Source organism: Miniopterus natalensis, chromosome 1, assembly GCF_054644295.1.
Source record: "Miniopterus natalensis isolate mMinNat1 chromosome 1, mMinNat1.hap1, whole genome shotgun sequence".
Taxonomy (NCBI): Eukaryota; Metazoa; Chordata; class Mammalia; order Chiroptera; family Miniopteridae; genus Miniopterus; species Miniopterus natalensis.
Genome location: NC_142081.1, coordinates 67,437,757 through 67,460,940, shown reverse-complemented (window position 1 = coordinate 67,460,940; position 23,184 = coordinate 67,437,757). Strand labels below are relative to the sequence as shown.

Sequence of the window (23,184 nt, the reverse complement as noted above, 5' to 3'; positions counted from 1 at the left end):
GTGAAATAAGCCAGGCAGAGAAAGACAAACATCACATGATCTTGCTTATATGTGGAATCTAAAGAACTTAATAAACTGATAAACAGATTAGATTCAATGACATGGAAGCATAGTTGAGACTGATGAATGTCAGAGGGATGGAGGACGGTGGGTGGGTGGAGGGGGAGAGAGTAACCAAAGAATTTATGTGCATATATGCACAACCCAAGGACACGGACAATGGTGGGAGAGGGACTGGGGAGGGGGGTGGGACGGGGTGGAATGGGTCATTGGGGAGAAAAAGGAACATCTGTAATATTTTAAACAAAAATAAAATTAAGAAAAAAATTGAAAGAAAAAAAAACTACCCGTGGAACAAGTGCTGAGAGCGATATTTTCAAGGTAAGTAGAGGGTGGTTTGAAAAGTTTAAGAGGAGAAGTGGCATACGCAGTATTGTGAGACACAGTAAAGTTGTCAGTGCCAACAAGGAAGATGCCAACCAATTTGTTTTGGAATTTAAAGATTATGTAGAGGCAAAAGGTTTCCTTCCCCAACAAGTTTTCAACTGTGATAAGGCAGGCCTCTTTTGGAAGAAAATGCCAAAGAGGACCTACATAACAAAGGAGGAGAAATCATTGCCAGGAAACAAGCCCATGAAAGACAGGCTAACCCTTTTATTTTGTGGGAATGCAAGTGGGGATTTTAAGTTGAAGCCTTTGCTAGTCTACCATTCTGAGAACCCCAGGGTATTTAAGAAAAACAATGTCATAAAAAGCGAATTCCATATGATGTGGAGGGCAAACAGCAAAGCTTGAGTAACCAGGCAATTTTTCATTGAGTGGGTTTATGAAGTGCTCGGGCCAAGTGTAAAAAAATGCTGTACCTCCAAGACAAAAATCTTCCAATGAAGTGCCTACTTGTTATGGATAATGCTCCAGGTCATCAGGCTTGGAGGACAAGTTGATAGAAGAGTTCAGTTTTATCAATGTAAAGTTTTTGCCCCCCAACACTATTCCACTCATCCAACCCATGGACCAAAAGGTCATATCTAATTTTAAGAAGCTTTACACCAAAGCACTGTTCCAAAGGTGCTTTGAGGTGACCTCGGACACAGAGGTAACCTTCAGAGAGTTCTGGAAGAATCATTTCAATATCCTACATTGCTTACATCTCACAGAACAATGAAGTCAGCATGGGAGAAATTGTGGCCAGAAGCTGCCCCTGAATGTGTATTTGAGGACGTTGAAGAGGATGCTCCTGTTATTGAGGATATTGTGTCTCTGGGCAAGCCCATGGGCTTGGAAGTGAGTAGTGATGATGAGAAGGAGTTAGTGGAGGAGCACAAGCCTGGACTCACCACAGAAGAACTTCAAAACCTTCTGACGGAGCAGCAATGGGTGGGAACTGAGGAATTGTCTTCAGAGGAAGAGGAGGGAAGAGAAAGTGTTTCGATTGCACTGAGCAAAGAAATGTGTGCAAAATGGGTTGAAGTGCAAATTTTTGTTGAAAAATATCACCCTGATAAAGCTGCTGTAAGTCATGCCACTAATACCTTCAATGATAATGCTATATCTCACTTTAGACAAATTCTAAAACATTGGAGAAAGCAAATGTCAATTGAAAAATATTTAGTGAGGAAAAGATCCAGTGAGTCTGAACCAGGTGTCAGTGGTGTAAAAAAATCAGGGGAAGGAATGGCAGGAGAGGAGCCACCTACAGTGATTCTGGAAGAGGGCTACAGAACACCTGAACAACAGTCACCTATTGTGATTCTGGAAGAGGACCACAGAAGACCTGAAGAACAATCACCTATTGTGATTATTGAAGGGGACCCCCCCCCCCATCCAAACCATGACTATCATCATTGCAGGTAAGAAAAAATTACATTTTCATTTTTATCATCTACAGTAGTTTTTACATTGTGTTTATTTATTATTGCTTTTACAGTACAGTATATCATGTTTATTGCTTTCATTGTGTATCATTTTATGGATCTGTGGTATGATTAGGTAGTAAAATTCATGTTAAAGTGCTGTTTTAGGGTTGATTTTAAAGGTCTGGGACGGATTAATCCATTCTGCATTACTTTCTATGGGAAACCGCACCTCGGTTTTTGAACCTTTCAGAACTCAAATGGTCTTCTGGAAGGGATTATGTTTGAAAACCAAGGTGCCACTTTACTAATATACGATACAACATGTATCTACCTTCACAGTATGAGAGATGGAGAAACCATATGTAGAGTTTGATGTTGTTGAGGATAAAAGAATATGAGCCCCTCGCCGGTGTGCCTCAGTTGAATGGGGATTGTCGCAGGCACCAGAAAGTTTGCTGGTTCTATTCCCGGTCAGGAGGGCACATGCCTGGGCTATGGGTTGGATCCCTGGTGGGGGGCATGCAGGAGGCAGCCAATTGATGTTTCTCATTCTCTTTCTCATTCTTTCTCTAAAAATCAATAAAAATATTTTTTAAAAAGGAAAAAAGAGCCCGGCTGGCTGTGACTCAGTGGTTGAGCGTCGACCTAGGATCCAGGCGATTGGGGTTCGATTCTTGGTCAAGGCACATGCCCGGGTTGTGGGCTCGATCAATGACTCTCTCATCATTGATGTTTCTATCTCTCTCTCTCCCTCTCCTTTCCTCTCTCTAAAATCAATGAAGATATATATATAAAAAAAAAAAAAGGAAAAAAGAAAAGGATATTGGGGCAGCAAATGTTACCAGCCCTGGTGGAGTTCCACCAGTGCAAGGCAGTAAATATGCAGTAGACCATAACCACTATATATGCTACCCAGATGGCTGGGGGTCTTCCATGCAATTACCAGAATTACCAGAACAGTGAGAGCAGGCAAAAAAAAATGAAGGATGGACCAAAGAATGTATATGCATATATACACAACTCAAGGACACGAACAATGGTGGGGAGGAGGGGAAAGGGTGGAATGGGTCATTGGGGAGAAAAAGGGACATCTGTAATATTTTAAACAAACAAACAAAAAAAAAATGTGTTGGGGGAAAAAAGTGCTTGTTCCTTAAGGACAGTAAAAAAACCTTGAAGTAGGAAGAAAAAAAAAAAATGAAGGATGGAAAAGTGATCCTGAAGGCCAGGCCCAACAGCACCAGCCCTACCTCAGACCACATTTCTCACCTTACTTACTACCTGTAGAAACCCTCTGAGCATTGACCACACTACTCCAGCCCTCCTGTACAGGAAGAAAGGGTGGAGGGTGCTGACAACCAGGGTGCAATAGAACAAGGTAGACCAGTGAGACAAAATAGATCACAATTCCTCAAGAGCCCTCCTCACCAAAGACAGCACAGAGAGGACAGCAATAAAGAGGAGAAGGAAAATCAAGGAGATGAGACCCCAGGTCAGCATCCACCTCAGTGTTAGTACCCCGCAACTTCAGTTACCTCCACGGATGCCCAGAAAAACCCTAAACCACAACATGGCATAGGGACAAAAGCAGCTGATTCACCAGCTAAGAATTTGTCTGGCTCTGAGGCCTGAGTAAAGGTCAGCTTACTCAGTTCAGTCATCCAGTTCAGTCATCAAAAACGAAGGAATGAGTATAAATTTCCAGCAAAAAGAAATGAACAAAAGACTGGAGCTGAAGACCTTAAGTTCTTGCTTTTTGTCCATTGACCAGGTAACAAAACTAACTGCATTATCAATGCAGTTTGGGGGGCTTTACATTACCCACATCTATTGTGGGTAAAGACAAATGTGTGTGTTTTTTATTTCTTTAAGCCTTGTGTTTCTCAATATATCTTTAAAGGTTTTAAATTGTTTCATATCTGGTTGAGTTGAGATTTTTAACAACCTCATTTTCAACTTGTAATAAAAGTTTAATAACTTTTTTTAAGTCAACCATGACGTTGTGACTTATAATAAATATGTATTTGGACTTTGTCCGTTTTTCTGGCAACTCAGAGTTTTAATAGTCTTTATAAATGTTTTTTATTGGCTGTGTGGTAGGTAAAAATTCAAGGAATGGCCCCAAGATTCCATGCCTTAATACCCAGAACCTTGAATGTGATGAAATATCATTCTATTGACTGTGTTGTATAACATGACAGAGCTTACCTTTAAAAACGGAGATATCTGCCCAGCCAGGCGTGGCTCAGCAGTTGAGCATCGACCTAGGATCCAGGCGATAGGGGTTCAATTCCCAGTCAGGGTACATGCCCAGGTTGCGGGATCGATCCCCAATGACTCTCTCATCATTGATATTTCTGTCTGTCTCTCTCTCTCTCCTTTCCTCTCTCTGAAATCAATAAAAGGTAAATTTTCAAAAAATTAATAATAATAAATAAATAAAAACAGAGATATCTAGGTAGGCCCTAACCTAATCACATGAGACTTTAAAAGTACCTGAACTTTCTCTGTCTCCTGAACTTTCTCTGTCTGGTGGCAGGGGAAGAAGGCAAAAGATAAAGCCCAAAGACTCCAAACATGAGAAGGACTTGAAGTGCTGTTGCTGATTTAAAGATGAGGAGGTTATGTGAGAAGGAATGCAGCTGACCTTAAGGAGGTGAAGATGCCCCTGGCCCACAAACAGCAAGAAAATGAGGACCTCAGTCCTGTAAGCACAAGAAACAGAATTCCGACAATAACAGAAATAAACTTGGACAAAGACCCTGAACTCCAGATAAGAACTCAGCCAGCCAACACCTTGACTTGTGATATCCTAAGCATGAAACCAGTTGGAACTGCCTGGACTTCTGACCTGCAGAACTATAAGTAAATATATGGATGCTGTGATAATTTATTATGCAGCAGTAGAAACTAATACACCTTTTAAATATTCTATTGAGCCCTGGCTGCATAGCTCAGTTGATTAGAGTGTCTTCCCAATATGTCAAGGTTGAGGGTTCAGTCTCCTGTCAGGGCACATACAAGAAGAAACCAATGAATGAATAAGTAGAACAACAAATCGATGTTTCTCTCTCTTTCCCTTCCTCTCTCTTTCTAAAAGCAATAAATAAAAATTAAAGAAAAATATTCCATTAATCATAACTTACTTAAGATTGTTGCCTATATTTTTCCCTAATGAATAATGCTGCTATATAAACAATCCAAAGTCTAAAACTTCTAACCCTAACTCTCTTTTCTAACCTACCTCTCTTTAAGTGAGAACTCAAAAATGAAATTATAGGGGTCAAGTCACATGCCAGCCAAAGATGGCTGTGCCCGTGCAAGTTGAGCGAAGGTTGCAGTGAACCTTAGCGGCCAAGGAAGACTGGAGGAAGTACCGCAGCTGGGAGGAGAGCAAAAGGTATAGTTTATTGGAAAGTGATATTTTTAATTTTTTAAGGCTCAAGATGGAAAATCATGAACCAAATGACAGTATCAAGGAAAACCACATTTTTTATATCATAACCAGAAAAATTAACCAACTTCCAGAAGCAGAAAGTAATGTACTTGAGCATGGATCAACATATATTGGACTTAATGCTGCTTTCTGTGTGTGGCCTAATAGTAAACAGTCTTTTTCAGCAAGTCTTAAATGTGACACAGGCTCGTATAGTATAGCTGCTGGTTTACCAATGGCAGTGATCCTATTTTTGACAGCAGACGTATCTTACAAAGGTTTTATAAGTTTACCATTGAATACAGGTGATTTGAATTGTGAAGCCTGTACCATAACATGAGGTGGATTGGTTGGACTTGTTTTTGGTGGTCTGTACCCTGTTTTCTTGGCTATACCTGTGAATGGTGGCCTAGCGGCCAGGTATGCCTCAGCCCTGCCACCAGAGAGAGGAAACATCTTAACCTACTGGGTCAGCATTTCTAAGCCTGTCTTTAGAAAGATGTTATTTCCCATTTTACTCCAGACTGGGCTTGTAGCATACCTTGGTTCTAGACAATATAAACTACTTCTAAAGGCTCTTCAATTACCTGAACCTGGCCTAGAAATTCAGTGATTGTTAAGCACATGTGTACACAAAAATAAACCTGTAAGAATAAATAAAATAAAGAAATTATCCAGTTAAAAGAATATAAACATTTTAACGGCCTTGATTCATAATGTTGGATTGCTTTCCAACATGATTGTGTCCATCTTAAAAGTTTGCCCAAAGAGAATTTAGTTTAATCTTTGACTCCAAACAAATTATGTAACATATAACTGATTATACCTTATTTCAACTTGGGTGGCCCTCACTTTTGCTATCCAAATAACCTACAATTTGACCTTGTAAGCTTTGGTCAGCTTTGCCTTGTGTGGGGACAAAGCCACAGCAATAATTACTTATTCTCTAAACCTAGCTCACAGTAGGCTATAACATTTAACAAACTTCATTGAAAATAGGAAGACATTATAAAAGAATTACAAAGCAGGAAAGGAAAATCTTAAAATGGACCGCAAATCCAGGCAGTCCAGCTCTAAAGTCCCCTGTCTTAAGTCACGGCGGGCACACACTCAGGAAATGTGACTGCTCACTGCCGTGGCTGCCTTTTGAATTTTGGTGCAGCTGCGGGGGCCTCACAGCCAATGTGTCTGTCACAGCACAGAGGTAAGTGGCAGAGTCTTTCATCTGGAGCTCCTTCACAAGGAGGTAACTGTATGTACCAGAACGACTAAGGAAGGAGGAAAAATGACCTCTTCTCTCCAAGCCATCCAGAACATTGTAAGAGAGAAATATGGGTGTTCCGCCCGCATGTTGTTGGTACCAGAACAGCCCGTTGAACCCAGATGTCTGGTACGTGCAGTTGACCCGGACAGAGGCTCCTTCCGTAGCTGTCACCTCAGCAGCCTGCTGAACGCTCTGTCCCGCAGCGCCTACGAGAAGACACATGGCCGTTAACTGGGCAGCACTCCTGGAAGCCACGTCGTTATTAAAAAGGTTCATTTCCAGCCCCGGCCGGGTGTGGCTCAGCGGGGGAGCGTGGACCTGGGATCCAGACGATGGGGGTTCGATTCCCGGTCAGGGCACATGCCCGGTTGCAGGTTTGATCAATGACTCTCTCATCACTTACCTCCCACTGTCTGAAAAACATAAAGAAGGAGAGCTCCCCACGCCTGCCGCGGGACACGGTGAGCCAGGCGCTGCATCCCGGTCCTGGGCCTCTGGAAGCAGCAGCAGGTCGGCCCCCTCCCTGTCTGTGGGCGAGGCCGAAGTTCAATCAGGATGCAAAGCCCAGAAAGTAAACAAGGGGAGCAGTTCCGTTCCTGAGGTGTGGCTTGAAGTTCCAGCCCAAGTTGCTCCGGGCTCCCTCATAGGAGTGTATTTAATATGAAAATGTTCTGCAGATGAATCCACAGGCTTTAGCCCAAGTGATGCGGTGAACACTGAACAACAGAATTGTGTGTAAAGAACAGAGATGAGAAATGGGAAAATGACATGAAGCAGAGGCAGAAGTGGTCAATTTCTCTATACCGAGCTTCTCTTTCTCAAAACAGGAGGAAGGGGAAACGGGTGCTGTTAGTGGGGGTTATGCACATGTATTTGGGGGGTTGTGTGTGTGTGTGGTAGTGGTGATGGTGGTGATATTTGTAACAGTACAGAAGAGATGGGAGAGGTTTTCTACCATCTAAATGTATCTTCCAACAGTCAATGAGATATATATTTTTTAATATCTAAAGAAATACAATATATCTGCCTATACATATGTATGAATACAGAGAAAGAAATTTGAGCCCTAACCAGCTTGGCTCGGTGCTTAAAGCATCAGCCTGCAGACTAAAGGATTCCGAGTTCAACTCCAACCAAGGGCATGTAGCTCAGTTGCAGGCTCCATCCTCAGCCCCAGCTGGGGCTTGTGTGAGAGGCAACCAATCAATGTGTCTCTCACATCAATGTTTCTGCCTCTCTCTCCCTTCCACTCTCTCTGAAAAGCAATGGAAAAAATATCTTTGGGTGAGAATTAAAATTAAAAATGAAGAAATGTGAAACAAGAAAGGAAACTATTAACTTTAATTACTTCAGAAGGCTGAGATTTAAAAGAAAGGGAGAGAATATTAACCTTTTCTTACACATCTCTGTTTCATTTGACTTGTCACTTTTTATGTAATAAAATGAGAACTTGAAAAAAGGAAATGGAAGGGAAGAAAGGAAGAAGAGAACTAGAACAGAGGGAAAGAAGGAAAAAAAGGAAGCTATATTTCAAACATTTCCCAATTATAACAAAAGAAAATTATCTCTTTGACACTTAGTTTTCCCAAGTACAGTCTTTTTTGCTAAAGGAATTTATATCCTTCATGTGCCCTCTAGATTTATTATTTCTACTTATTCCATATAGCAGACACAGTACAGTACTTGGTTTTAACAGATAATACTGTCATCTTGTGGCCAGATGAAGTTTTGCAATATTACACACACATACACACACACACACACACACACACCCCAAATATATTCCTTAGTAGTTTCAAATTAGAAGAAATCTTAGGAATCATCCAGTCTTTGGATGATGGAGGACCCTTGATGAATATTTGGGGGGAGACAGTGATCAATTGAGACATCATAACACCGCTAAGAAACTGGAAGTCATCCAAAACTACCCTAACAAGGTTATTCCCCCAGCCCCCTTTCCAAGAATCTACTAGAAATGTTTGCTGCTGTTCTCTTTCAAAACAAAATAATAAGAATTTGGGTAGGGAAGATCTCATTAGGGAAATGCTTTAGAGGAGAATTTCCCCTGAGGTTAGAATTTTTTCAAATCTCTTGACAATTTTTTTTGTATTTTTCTTTTATGCGGAGCCTCAGAGGTAACAGCTGATGAAAACAAATGTAAAATGTGACTCAAGCGATATAGAACTCACTCTCTTCAAAGTGCACTGAGAGGCAGGTGCTCTCAGAGATTCTAAATACTTGTTTGTCAGGTAAACTCCTGGAAAAATTCTAAAGCTTTTCCGAAACAGACATAGGAGCCCTTTACATAGACTAAACTGAATGTCTGAAGGACATCTCTCTCTCTGCTGGACCATCCATTCAAGCACAGCAGGCTCCTCCACGATTTTGCAGCTCTGTACATGTGAGTCTAAGAGGATGGCAAAGCAATCCTGACACCAGCTCCATTCAGAATGAGGCCGCTAATTTTGAAAGTTTAAAATTTTCTGTTATTTTGTTCAAATGTTAATTTAACCAGTCTCTTTTCTCTATCTTCCTCCGCAACTCTTTACCAGACTGCTAGAATTAAGTTCCTTCTTTCCAAATGTAGGGAATTTCTTTTCTGTGTTGAGAAAATGACTCTTAACCCTATTTTCTTTTCATTTTCTCTCTCTCTCTTTTTTTTTTTTTTTTTTTTTTTTAGTGCAATGATAAAGGGCAAAGTTGGGCAGTGATAAAGTCATAGAGGTTGTGGAGACGATTCTTTGGCAATTCTGCAAACACAGGCCAAATTGGTAACCTTTTCTGTCTCCAGTGAGGACGACACTTACTGCCTTTCTTTAAGCAAGCTCATTTTTTTTAACTTTGGTAGAAGGGCAAGAATATCCTCCTGTGGAAAGACATAAAATATGTCTAGACCACCCCAAACTCTATCCATTTCCTTTCCTCTGCCCCAGCTCTAGCAGGATGTCTAACTGAATGAATGCGGAGGAAGGGGAATCTTTCCAGAAACAGGTTTCAGTTAGGTTTTCTCCCAAACCTGGGTGAATAGAAGCTCTCTAACCTTAGTATGTCTAACACAATGCTGAACCAGTCTTTATCCCTCATCTTCGGGATCTCATAACTGTTCCTTATGGCCCAGATCCAAAATTCATTCTAGAAATCAAAAGTTGTACATAGATGGATGTGCTCACACCAAACTGGCCTGATCTGGAGGGCAGGGGCGACGGGGTGCATAGGAAGAAGCCTTGTCCCATGATCCTGTGGCTCCACAGAGCTCTCTAAAAAGTGCTCTTGGCAACCCCCCAACCCATCCTTATCTTCTCAACATCACTCTTTCACCCTGTCCCCACAGCCTTTCCCTAGAGTTTCCAGGATAACTGCTTTTTAAACATGTATTGTTTATCCTGTAATGTCACTGGGCCCTTATTTCAGATAGTTTTTTTTACTGAATTTTAAACCTGTGCTATTTTTATGTGCTTTCATATTTAAATTCCAACTATTTTTATATGATTATAGCAACATCAAATGAACTAAAATTTGGAAAAATTTTAAATACTTTATTTACCTAATTAGCCAGGATATACTAAAACTATTTACACAGTGACACAAAAATCTACCAGACGGAGAAAGGGGAATAGCAGGGGCTGCAGGGAGAGGACTATTCTCTCCAAAAACCCACCTTCTGGATATCCACTCTACTCACCTCTGCAACCCCTAAACATCACACCCCAAGTCAAAACCTCTATCTTCTGCCTAGTCGGCCTGGAAAAGTAACCTGTCCTCACATCCACCAGCAGTAACCTGCCTCTGTTTCCTGCTCTTACCTAGGCAGGGCACCCAGAACCAAGAGGGTAAAAGGAACTTTCTTCCAACAGGGCAGCTGGAGAAGTGGGATCAGATTTATGCACAACAAATGGGAAAAAATAAAACTGGAAAAGCAGATAAATTAGGGAGAATTTTTTCACCATATATCAATATGCATTATGGAAATCCTTCAAATAATTCCCCAAGTAGTACAATTTTATCTGATTTGATATATAATTAATTTTTATAGAACATTTCAAGAATATCTCATTTGCCTAAGTAGAAACACACTGATATTATATGTCTGTATTGACAAAAAAAAATTACTTTCACTCATTAATAGTATTTTATGTATAATTTTTTTTTAAAATATATCTTTATTAATTTCAGAGAAAGGAAAGGAGAGGGAGAGAGAAAGATAGAAACATCAATGATGAGAGTCATGGATCGGCTGCCTCCTGCACACCTCTGACTGGGGATCGAGCCCGCAACCCGGGCATGTGCCCTGCCCGGGAATCGAAACCCGGCCTCCTGGATCCTAGGTCGATGCTCAACTGCTGAGCCACGCCCAGCCGGGCTTTATGCATAATCTTAATCCCAACTCTTTCTCTTTTCTGTATCTTAGCTAAAGAAATAAGAAATAGTCTTCCCATTGATTTTCTTTTTTTTTAAATCTTTTTCATTTATTGATCAAAAGGGGAGAAAGAAAGGGGAGAAACATTGATTTTGTTATTCCTCTTATTTATGCATTTATTGGTTGCTTCTTGTATGTGCCCTAATGAGGAATCGAACCCACAACCTTGGTATATTGGAAGGATACTATAACCAAGTGAGCTACCCAGCCAGGGCCCCATCTATTTTCAAATAAACCAAGATGTCCTCCTGAAACTCAGGCAGTAAAAATCTGGTATTTCTTCTTTCTTTGTGGGCAAGGGGCATGCTTAACATTTTCTATGGACCCTAAAGAGCCAGTTATAATAAGTATTATTATTACTATTAATAGCTCTTAAATGTTAATATAGAAATTAAGTTATTTTAGAAAATAACCAATGTAAAATCTCTTGGAATTTCCTGATGGATATTAAATTGGTAAACCTATGAATACTCACACGTTATTTGTATTTACTCTCTGACCACTTTAACTGTTTACTGAAAATACTTATTTAAATTACAAAGATATTTTATGGTTAAATGGCAGATGAATGTACCTCAAATTCTAGTGTGGGGATATTCAGCAGAAGGAGTGGAACAAACACATTTTATCCCTCCATCTTTTCTTATCATCTGAATTAGGTACTTCAAATTTTTTCAAGCTATATATATCACACAAACTAAAGATCAAGTCCTGCATTAATCAATGCTTTTATAATAAACAATAATAATTCCTCTGTAACTCTACATCAGAAAAATCTAATCCCAAACCAATGGACCACATAAATCTATCAATCAATATAAACAATATCCTGGAGCAATAAAAACCATAAATGGTCCATGGTGTTTGCTATAATAAAATTAGATCCATATTGCATAAGAATGAAATGGTCCCTTGCCAGCCAAGTGAGCCAAGGGTCAAGCAAACAAGATCAAGCAGGGAAAGAAGCATTGTGTCAGATCAGTGGGATGTGGCAACATCCATTCAATCAGCCATCCATTCAGAAAATAATTATCACCTGTGCTGTGCTAGATGGGATGACTAATGGAGGTTATGTTAAGAAATTGGGTAATAGCAATATAATGTGATACATGCTCTGAAAAGTGTAAGCATAGTTCCTGGGAGTCAGGAAAGCCTTCTTAAAGGAAAAGTGGTAAAAGGAGCATTATGTAGGTGAAAGGACAGAGAAGGCAGCCTGTGCATAGGACATGCTATAAGAATGTCCTTAGGAGTCCTATACACCTGAACACTAACAAGGAATTGTAAGGAGTGTGGAAAACAAATAAAAGTGATGTGATGGAGTAGTAAGGGCAACATAATGAATGTTTTTGCATGCTTTTGTGAGAAGGTGGGATTTTAGCTGAAGGCAAAGAGGAGGCATTGCAATGATGGTAGGTGGAGGGAGAAGTAGATGTAGTTAATTCCACACTGCTCAGTCTCAAAGTTAGCCCCTCTTTGTTGAACTTTTTTTGGTTGGAGTTATAAGTCCTTCCCTATCAGTCTCAAGTTCCCCTGTTCCTTGATCTGCCAAATTCTGCTTCTCAGTATCTCCCAATAGATAAGTTTTCATCCATCTAGAAAACTAACCTGCCTCTGGACAGCTTCTCTCATCAAGTAAACCAAAATAACTAATGGCAACACCATCTCTTCTTTTAAAATATTTTTTAATAGTATTCGACTTCTCTCATAATTCTTAGGCATTATTCATCAGACAAAAGCATTCTTACCACCTCCCTGTGTTGTATTTCCCTTGTCTGACTTCACCATTCATCTTAGCAGACTACAGAAAGACATGAGAAAGGACAAAAACACATCCCTGGACACCGTGGTGACAGATTTCATTCTCCTGGGCTTGCCTCACCCCCCAAATCTGAGGATCCTTCTCCTCCTGGTCTTCTTCATCATTTACATCCTCACTCAGCTGGGGAACCTGCTCATCCTGCTCACCGTGTGGGCTGACCCAAAGCTCCACGCTCGCCCCATGTACATCCTTCTGGGTGTGCTCTCATTCCTGGACATGTGGCTCTCCTCAGTCATTGTTCCTCGTCTAATACTGGATTTTACTCCTGCCAACAAGACCATCCCATTTGGTGGCTGTGTGGCACAGTTGTATTTCTTTCACTTCCTGGGCAGCACCCAGTGCTTCCTCTACACCTTGATGGCTTACGACAGGTACCTGGCCATATGCCGGCCTCTGCGCTACCCCACGCTCATGAATGGCAAGTTGTGCACTATCCTGGTGGCTGGAGCTTGGGTGGCTGGCTCCATCCACGGGTCTATCCAAGCCACCCTGACTTTCCGCCTGCCCTACTGTGGGCCAAACCAGGTGGATTATTTTTTCTGTGACATCCCCGCAGTATTGAGACTGGCCTGTGCCGACACAACTGTCAATGAGCTTGTGACCTTTGTGGATATCGGGGTAGTGGCTGCCAGCTGCTTCATGTTAATCCTGCTCTCCTATGCCAACATATTGCACGCCATCCTGAAGATAAGCACCGCTGACGGGCGGCGGCGGGCCTTCTCCACCTGTGGCTCCCACCTAACCGTGGTCACAGTCTACTATGTCCCCTGTATTTTCATCTACCTTCGGGCTGGCTCCAAGGGCCCCCTGGATGGGGCAGTGGCTGTGTTTTACACTGTTGTCACTCCATTGCTGAACCCCCTCATCTACACGCTGAGGAACCAGGAGGTGAAGTCTGCTCTGAGGAGAATGACAGCAGGTCGAGGGGCTGCAAGTGAAAATAAGTAACCGTAGGCTCAGGAACTACCCACATCACTGTCACTACCACTCTTTTGAGCTACAGCTGCGTGTGGCAAACGTTCAATAAACTGTTCATGAATTAAACTTAATTTAATTCTATTTAGAAGGAATTTCTGAACTCTTTGGATTCATAATCTTTTCATCTTGTTAAACTGGTTCAAATTGTTTTACATTATTTGTTTAGAAATATGAATACGTTACTTCTACCACCCCTGACTATCTTGTGGTATAAGAAAGCGCCTTAACAAAGGTTGAATAGAATAAGAATGTGTCGGCGGCTTCAGAGTTATATTATGCCAGAAAATGTGAAAGAAGAAAAAATGACATAATGCTGCCCTATTTTCTTTTCTATTATTTTTGCTCCTAAACCCTACACTTCTATAAATTCTGTTTCTTTGTTTGTGCATGGCATTAACATCTATAAGCACTTGAACTTGAAAACACTGGATCATTGACGTTTCCTTCCTGTCCCTCACACTTCCTATGTGCTCAGACATCAAATTCTGTCCCCTTCACTTTTAGAATATCTCTCTTGATTCCTAAATAATCTTTTCTCCCTTTCCTCCTCAGCCACATCACAGTCAAAATTATCCTTCTGAAACACGGAATTTGTAGGAACTCTCCAATGAATGTAAACTAAAGCTAGGCTCCTTAATCTGGAATTTAAAGTCCAAAATGTCTCTGGACCCAACAAACCTTAACTCCCAAGACATTTCTACCCTCCTTTCCCTCTCCCATCCTCACTCATTTACTGCCATTCCTTGAGCATGCCCAATACTTGCCTGCCATTGTTTTATTCAAGCTCTCTCTCCTATGTGGAATACACTTCCCATACAAATTCATATTATCAAACCTCTTAAGAACTTTTCTTAGAAGAGTGTCAAACTATGCCCTCATTAAACACTCTTTTTAATGAGGATCTTGGCCTTTATAGTTCTTCCAACTGGCCTCCTTCAATGCCCTGCACCCTTGATTACACATGCAAATAACTCTTAAGGCATATGGATGGCACTGATTTCACAAAAGAAAATGTATGGCCCATTCAAACCAGGATAATTTGAAGAGGGTTTCTTTGTACAGGGACTATTTACAGAGATATGGGAGTAGGGGAATCACTAGGAAAAGTTGAGTAACCTGGGGCTTAGTGACATTCAAACTATTTAGCATTTCTAGACCAGATAAGACAAAGGAGGGGAAAATTAGAAAAAAAAATGGGTCAATAACTTTCTCAAGTCCTCTCCTCCAGAGTAATGACACAGTTACATACAGCCCTATAGATGTCTAGGTTGCCCTGAGCTACATATGTAACAGTGAACAATTCACCCCTGAGATGAGGCATACTCTTGTTTATGAGAGCATCTTCTACCACTGTTTTTTTGGTTTATTTTTTCTAGGAACTAGAACTAAAGAGAATTTAACTGCAACAGTGAGAGCATGCTCCAGACATCTGAGTATCAGTCTGGCTCTGGAAACTCCACAGGAACCACGAGGACTAGAAAATAACTGGACAACAGGATGTTCCATCTTTCTCACACTGAGTGATACAGAGAGCACCAAAAGTCTCAAATCAAAGGACATTAAAGCTAGATTCATCCCCAGATACTCAAGGGAACAAGGGCCAAGAGATGCTCAAAAATCACAACTCAGGAAGCTTCACTCTAAACATAGTAAATCATTTAATTAGATGCACTCCAAATTCCTCTCAATCCTGAGAATTTATGTTTCTTTTATGCTATGAGATTTTATCTGAACACCCTGTGGAGCCAAGGTTTGAACTTAGAAGTTTCTGACTCCCAAGTCTATACACAGCTACTGCTCTTTCAATGTAACAACTGAACTGAGTCCCCAGTCTGAACCACAGTAGTTCTAAATATCTTGGTTCCTACCCTCTGATAATGACTTGCTCCAACTCTAGCACCCAACCTTCTTTCAGGTGGAAATGGGAGAAGTTGCTAGGTCAGCTAGAAGAGAGAAATTCTACTGGCAGACATGGAAAGAGAGGTGATGCTCCTTGAAAATCTCCTTGGTTGAAAAAATGTGTGGTTTTAGAAACTTAAAACTTTAGGGGAAACAGGCATGAAAACAAGATCAGGATGAACCTACATAAGTCCTTATGGATATTCCTCATAGACACTGAATGAAATGCAAGGGTAGCATACTGAGTAAAGAAAATATCAATAACTTACATCTTCAAATTTAAGATAGTTGATATTGTACAGTTTATTTCCATTTACCATTCACTATTTGCTGGCAGTCTTTTAGACTCTATCTCCCTAATTATTTCAATGAAGTGCTTGAATTTTTATTTTTTATTTTTACTAATAGCACACATATCATTTGCTTCAGTGTTAGATCCTCCATTCAAATGTTCAGTGCCACCCTAGCCAGGTGGCTTAGTTGATTGGCGCATCATCCTGTACACCAAAAGGTGGCAGGTTCAATTCTGGATTGGGGCACATACCTAGGTTGCAGGTTCAACCCCTGGCCAGGGTACATACAAGAGGCAACAAATGAGCGCAAAAATAAGTGGAAGAACAAATAAATGTCTCTCCCTCCCTCTCTCCACTAAAAAAAATCAATCAATAAATTTTCTTTTTAAACGTTGAATATCATTCTGATTTCATGTCTTGGAGTCTCCCACTATGAACCCAGATATCTTTGAGTAATTTGAAAGCTTAAGATTCTTTGGATAACTTAACTTGTAGTCTTGTAATAATCCAATGCCATATAGCCCTTACTCAGCTCATGATGAGTTTATGTTATAAATATTTTTAATTTTTATTGAATTTATTGAGGTGATATTGGTTAATAAAAATTATAGAGGTTTTAAGCATACATCTCTATAATATATCATTTGTATATTGTATTGTGTGTTCACCAGCCCAAGTCAAAACTCCTTCCATATACTATAAAATTATAGCAAGCACATGACATCAGCATTGCTTTTATACATCTCAGTTCTGAGAGTCAAGTTTATTTCCCCTATACTTTCAAATGCATCTTTTCTGAAAGGCCTATTCTTTCTCCGTCTTTACTAGAATATGTGCAACATGAGTGCAGGGATCTTTTATTTAGTTATGCACTCCAAAATTTGAAAGAGAACCTAGCATATATTAGGTGCTTAATAAAATATTTGTTGCATGAAAAACATCCACTTTACCTTTATTTCCTAGCTCCTACCACCAAGTCCCTCTTATTCTATTTATCCCAAAAAGATGACCAAAAATTAGCTGGTAAAAGAACTTAAACAGGCGGAAAAATACATAGAAATAAATCTATGTATTAAGATGTAGATAAAGAGGAATTCTGTATTTCCCTTTATATACAGGATGAATAGGCTATAATGTTTAACAAACACAAAAGACTTTGGGATTGCATAGAAGAATTATGATTCAGAAAAAGAAAATCTTTAAACTGGATACCAGATTTTACGGTTCTTCATGTTCATCATCCAGTGCTTTTATGTGAATTCCCTACTGGCCATGTCTTTCCCACCCCACCCTCCACCTCATTGCGTGACCTCAATCTTCTGTTCCATGGGGAGGAGTTCTCCATGATCTTCCCTTCACTCCTTAAGTTTACAGAGGCTGACTCTCCAAAATGCTCCAACTTTGGAGCACAAAAACATGTAAATAATATCAAAATAAGTCCTCCAATAAATACAAAAATAAGAACAAATTTTGCAGAATTAAGTGGAATCTTAATACCTTAAGCTGAGGTATTTCCCTTTACTTCACATATTTTAGAGCCTTCCTGGGATAAATAAATAAGTATATGATTTGCTACTGCATAAACAAAAGTACTCACCAAGGGGCCCTTCCTTTGAATAAAGAGCTTTCTCTAAAAACAAATTCTATCTTCCATTGTTAGGGCTACAGGATAAATAGGATCAGGAGGGAAAGAAGAAGAAAGAGAGAGAGCAGTTTGACCATCCTTCTAGCAATCCATGGTTCAGAAATACTATAATTCACGTTCAGAGTCCTTTGCTACATTGTTCTAAAGTTTAAAATTAGAGGTATAAACAGGGATACATACACTCAGAAAATACCAGAACTTCTCAAGCCCACCCATGCCTGTACGTTTGCCAGGGAAGACAGAAAAGTATTGGAAATGACAGTGCAGCAGCTGGAGTGAAAACAGAGTCACCACTGTGTGCAGTGGCTTTCAGACTGGAGGCCAAGAACAGGAACTGTGGATTTCAGCTAGTGGTCTGCTGGTACTGTTTAAAAATTGAGTCTCCCAACTTCCCCACCACCACCACCACCACCACCACCAAAAAAAAGCCCTTGCTTTCCAATTTCCCTGGTTTAAATACTTTTACCATAGTCAACTTCAAACTCCAACATGACATCATTGCATATGACAGTACACCATTATAGAGTATTTCCACCATAAAGATATGATAAATATTAATAAGTCTACAGATACTAGTAAAACATAGTAAAATAACTAGAAAGTGATGAGTTTTGAACATTATTACATTTTTATGTAACTTATTTAATGGAAAATGTATGTTTAATTGCAAATTTAAATTTAGTAGCAAGGTTAACACAGAGCTTACAAAATTTCTGAAAATTTAACAGTAAGCTATTGTAAGACAGTGCAAACAAACCCCAGCACACAACTGATTCCAAAGAAGTTTGTTGGGGAGCAAGTCTTCCCACAATTTTAGATGGGACCATTCTCACCTGCATGGTCCAAGTGGCCTACCAAACCTGCCACACCCCAACAAAGAGAGCATGTATCCAAGGAATACTTCAGCTATTTGAAACCATCCTCTGTCTCTACTGCCATGAGAAAAATAGAATCATTAAGACTTTAAAATAGAGGTGACTAAATTTTACTCAACTGACCTAAATTTCAGATTTTTTAAAATCAATATTCAGAGAGGTAGAAACATGGGGAAGATTAGCTCAATTATTGAAAATTAAGTACATTTTCAATGCATTTCTAGAGATAATGTGGGTAAATGTGTGATTCCACATTTCAAAGAAAGTAGTCATTCAAACAGATCATGTTGTTCTTCACAGGGGACTTTCTAGATATGTAGAAATGATTCTTGTTTGTTGTCAAAACAAAATATAATGATAATAAACAAAATAAACTGATGAACAAAATAGATCCAGAGACACAGAAGCATGGAACAGACTGAGGGATCCCTGTGGGAAGGGTGGGGGAGTGGGTGGGGAGAGATTAATTAAAGAACTTATATGCTTATATGCATAACTCATGGACACAGACACTGGTATGGGGAAGGCCTGGAGGTGGTGTGGATGCAGGATGGAGGGGATCAATGGTGTGGGGGGAAAGGGACAGCTGTAATACTTTCAACAACAAAGATAAATTAGAAGAAAATATATATATATATATGTGGGAAATGTAATAATGTTCAAAACTCATCACTTTCTAGTTATTTTACTATGTTTTACTAGTATCTATATATAATTACCAGCATTATATATATAATGAGGATCGAGGGAATGTATGTCTCATGGGGGAAATGTTTCAGGGTAGAACTCCCAAGAGGTAAATAGTTGTCTACAAATCTCTTGACAATATATATTTTTTTAACTCTATCAAAGGAGATCCAGCCAATAACATAACTGATGTAAAATTCAAGACACTTATGTAGAGAAGTTACAATCTATAAAGAGTCTCCAAGGGCAAGATTATTAAAATAGTCAGTGTGTCATCCCCCTGGAAGATTTTAATTCCACTCCGAAGCAGAGATCCAGTCACCCATCATCACAAGCCTAGGAGATGCTCTGAAAGACACTTTCTTCGCCTGTTGGACTATTCTACCTGAGAAAAACCAGTCTTCTCCAAAATTTTGCTGCTGTGTCTATGTGAGTCCAAGAAGGAAAGCATTCCAAAAGCCAGGTCAATTCACAGTAGGAACAAAGAATTAATTTCCAGACTTTAAAAGTGTCAGTAACTTTGTCAAAAATTGTATTTATTCTGTCTCTTTCCCCCATCTTCTTCCTTACCTCACCCTCTGCTCTCAGAGTTAATAAGTTAGGCATATTAATTTTTAATTAAATTGGCCTTTGTCCAGATTTGGGAACTTTCTTCTTTGAATTGAATTTTAAACATTTATCTTTTTTCCCAGTTTGAGGGAGGTAAGAAAGCCGGGTCAATTCACAATAGGAGCAAAGACTTAATATAAGTAAATGATGCATCAGGTTCAGCATTACTGAGCAAACAGAGGCATAGGATCCTTAACCCTTCTTTTCTCAGTGATGGGCACACTTAGTCAACTTATTTAAGGTTAAATAATAATGAAGATTAAATATGTTTGAGATTAGTGTTTATAAAAGGGAATTTTTAGTGATAGATCTGTCAATGTTTATATCTGTTTAATTAGAGGTTAATATAAATATAGTTTAATTTTTTTGCTGTTTCTTAAGAATTATAAAATGGTTTAGTTTAAGCAACAAGTAAAGATGCAAAAAACACTATTATGAGGAAAAATTATTTTGGAACAAACTATTTATCAAAGAGAGTTTTCAAATAATATCTGACTCAGCTCTAGCTGGTTTGGCTCAGTAGCTAGAGCATCAGCCCACAGACTGAAGGGTCTCAGGTTTGATTCCGGTCAAGGGTATGTACCTCGGTTGCAGGCTTGATCCCCAACCCCAGTCAGGGTACTCTCGGGAGGCAACCAATTGATGTGTCTCTCACACATCGGTGTTTCTCTCTCCCTTCCACTCTCTCTGAAAAGCAATGGAAAAAAATATTCTCGTGTGAGGATTTAAAAAAAAATCTGACTCAGTTATTTAATACCTTTAAAGCATTTTAAGAATCTCATTTGTTGGAAAGCAAATAAGGTCTTAAAATAACAGTATACTAAAGGTCAAGTTCAATACTAATCAATGCTATTATAATCCAAAACATCAAAACCATTAAGTTACTTAGGTCAAACAATAAATTTAAATAACATTCTAGAGCAAACAAAAAGCATGGATAATGCCTTGGACTTAGTTTATACTGAAAACAGACTCACATTGCTGAAATGTATGTGACATAAAGCATGAGAAATGTGACCACACAGAGAAACAGGATGCAGGATTAATGGGAACTGGCAATATACATTCAGTCAATCAATCAGCTAACAAATATTTATTAATTAGATTACTGTTGCAAAGCACTGGGGCAGGTGCTGCAGAAACATAAAAAGAACAAAATAGACTAGGTTTTTGTTCTAAAGGAATTTATAGCCTAGTAAAAGAAACCAATGAGCATTTAAGCAAATAGCTCTTGTGCAGCAATTGCTTTTTATAATATAAACTCTTATCTCCCAGAAAACTGTTTTCTAAGGGAGAACTTTTCCCAAAGGAGGTGACAGTCAAAGTGAATCCTGAGGAATGAAGCTGTTGTAATGAATCAGTAAATTCCAGGAGTAGGTCCAGAAAGAAGGAGGGTGTGGTGCTCTGAGGAAACGAGAGGCAAAAAGACTAGAAATATGCAAGGGTCAAATCACAAAGGTTCTTGTAGATCATGGAAGGAGACATTTTGAGGATAAGTCAGAGACCAACAATAGTTATGGTAATTGTGGAGTAATTGTTTTGCACTGCTCCCTAACACTATTATTCAGACACAACCCTGTGCCTTGGCTTTCAACACTTGTATGCAGTGTTCCCCATTGAAGGAGCATTTCAGGGCACCTAGAATATAAGCAGCCTCTGAGGATTGTCTTGCCAAGCAAACCTAGGTGATTGACAGCAAATGCTTTCTACTTAAAATATAGAAATCCTTTGTTTATTTCCTAGACTCTGGTCATCAGACAAAAAAAAACATTCTTACCACCTCCCTGTGTTGTATTTCCCTTGTCTGACTTCACCATTCATCTTAGCAGACTACAGAAAGACATGAGAAAGGACAAAAACACATCCCTGGACACCGTGGTGACAGATTTCATTCTCCTGGGCTTGCCTCACCCCCCAAATCTGAGGATCCTTCTCCTCCTGGTCTTCTTCATCATTTACATCCTCACTCAGCTGGGGAACCTGCTCACCCTGCTCACCGTGTGGGCTGACCCAAAGCTCCACGCTCGCCCCATGTACATCCTTCTGGGTGTGCTCTCATTCCTGGACATGTGGCTCTCCTCAGTCATTGTTCCTCGAATTATTCTTAATTTCACTCCTTCCAGCAAGGCCATCCCATTTGGTGGCTGTGTGGCTCAGCTATATGCCTTTCACTTCCTGGGCAGCACCCAGTGCTTCCTCTACACCTTGATGGCCTACGACAGGTACCTGGCCATATGCCGGCCTCTGCGCTACCCCACGCTCATGAATGGCAAGTTGTGCACTATCCTGGTGGCTGGAGCTTGGGTGGCTGGCTCCATCCACGGGTCTATCCAAGCCACCCTGACTTTCCGCCTGCCCTACTGTGGGCCAAACCAGGTGGATTATTTTTTCTGTGACATCCCCGCAGTATTGAGACTGGCCTGTGCCGACACAACTGTCAATGAGCTTGTGACCTTTGTGGATATCGGGGTAGTGGCTGCCAGCTGCTTCATGTTAATCCTGCTCTCCTATGCCAACATATTGCACGCCATCCTGAAGATAAGCACCGCTGACGGGCGGCGGCGGGCCTTCTCCACCTGTGGCTCCCACCTAACCGTGGTCACAGTCTACTATGTCCCCTGTATTTTCATCTACCTTCGGGCTGGCTCCAAGGGCCCCCTGGATGGGGCAGTGGCTGTGTTTTACACTGTTGTCACTCCATTGCTGAACCCCCTCATCTACACGCTGAGGAACCAGGAGGTGAAGTCTGCTCTGAGGAGAATGACAGCAGGTCGACGGGCTGCAAGTGAAAATAAGTAACTGTAGGCTCAGGAACTACCTACATCTTAAGCTTAATTGAATGTAATTCTACTAGGAAGAAGCTTCTGGTGCTATATGTAACCTCAATAAATTCACCAGAACTGCTTTACACTTTTCTGACCCATTGCTCAGAAGAAAGCACATTCTACACAAATGTTAAATATGAGGAATAAGTGCCCTCTCTAGGAGAGGGGGTTATTTCCAGCAAATTTGGAGGAAATCAGCATAATGCTGTCCCATTACCCTTCTTCTATTTGCTTCACTCCTAATTTCCCAAGCTGCTGAATGTTCAGGATTGCTTTGCTCATGTCAAGGCAAATCTATCACCCCAAGCTCTTGGTGTGAATCTATGTGAGTTGCCTGTGTTTCCTTCCAGCCTTTCTCTATCCCCCATGCAGTAATTCACCAAATTCTATTCACTCTGTCTCAGGAATGTCTCTCTGGCTCCCTAAGTGGTCCTCTTGTCATTCCCATACTCATCCATACCTCTACCAGAGTTTCCTTTCTGAAACATAGAATGCAATGTGTCATTTCTCTCTTTGTGAATAGTCACTGGCTCTCTACAGCATATAGATAGAAAAAGCCAGACCCCTTAGCTTGGAATACA

At 40.2% G+C, this 23,184-nt stretch overlaps 2 protein-coding genes, 2 pseudogenes and 1 gene segment (V, D, J or C); 4 read left to right on the top strand and 1 right to left on the bottom strand.

The window, feature by feature from the left end:
* Nucleotides 1-1,161: 1,161 nt before the first annotated feature.
* LOC148094184 (Y-box-binding protein 1-like) lies at nt 1,162-3,488 on the top strand (annotated as a pseudogene).
* Nucleotides 3,489-5,302: 1,814 nt separating this feature from the next.
* LOC107527055 (transmembrane protein 126A pseudogene) lies at nt 5,303-5,905 on the top strand (annotated as a pseudogene).
* A 480-nt stretch (nt 5,906-6,385) lies between these two features.
* Nucleotides 6,386-6,778, bottom strand: LOC148094183 (T cell receptor alpha variable 1-2-like). The segment is given in 1 exon segment: nt 6,386-6,778. A coding segment is annotated over 1 exon segment (393 nt).
* A 6,005-nt stretch (nt 6,779-12,783) lies between these two features.
* Nucleotides 12,784-13,740, top strand: LOC107527054 (olfactory receptor 10G2). Its single transcript, XM_016199673.2, has one exon. The coding sequence runs from the start codon at nt 12,784-12,786 to the stop codon at nt 13,738-13,740; it is 957 nt and encodes a 318-aa protein (XP_016055159.2).
* Nucleotides 13,741-21,620: 7,880 nt separating this feature from the next.
* On the top strand, nt 21,621-22,577 carry LOC107527053 (olfactory receptor 10G2-like). Its single transcript, XM_016199672.2, has one exon. The coding sequence runs from the start codon at nt 21,621-21,623 to the stop codon at nt 22,575-22,577; it is 957 nt and encodes a 318-aa protein (XP_016055158.2).
* Nucleotides 22,578-23,184: the final 607 nt, after the last annotated feature.

Excerpts from the sequence above, each read along its gene's own strand:
- LOC107527054 (XM_016199673.2), top strand. The coding sequence starts at position 12,784 with ATGAGAAAGGACAAAAACACATCCCTGGACACCGTGGTGACAGATTTC.
- LOC107527053 (XM_016199672.2), top strand. The coding sequence starts at position 21,621 with ATGAGAAAGGACAAAAACACATCCCTGGACACCGTGGTGACAGATTTC.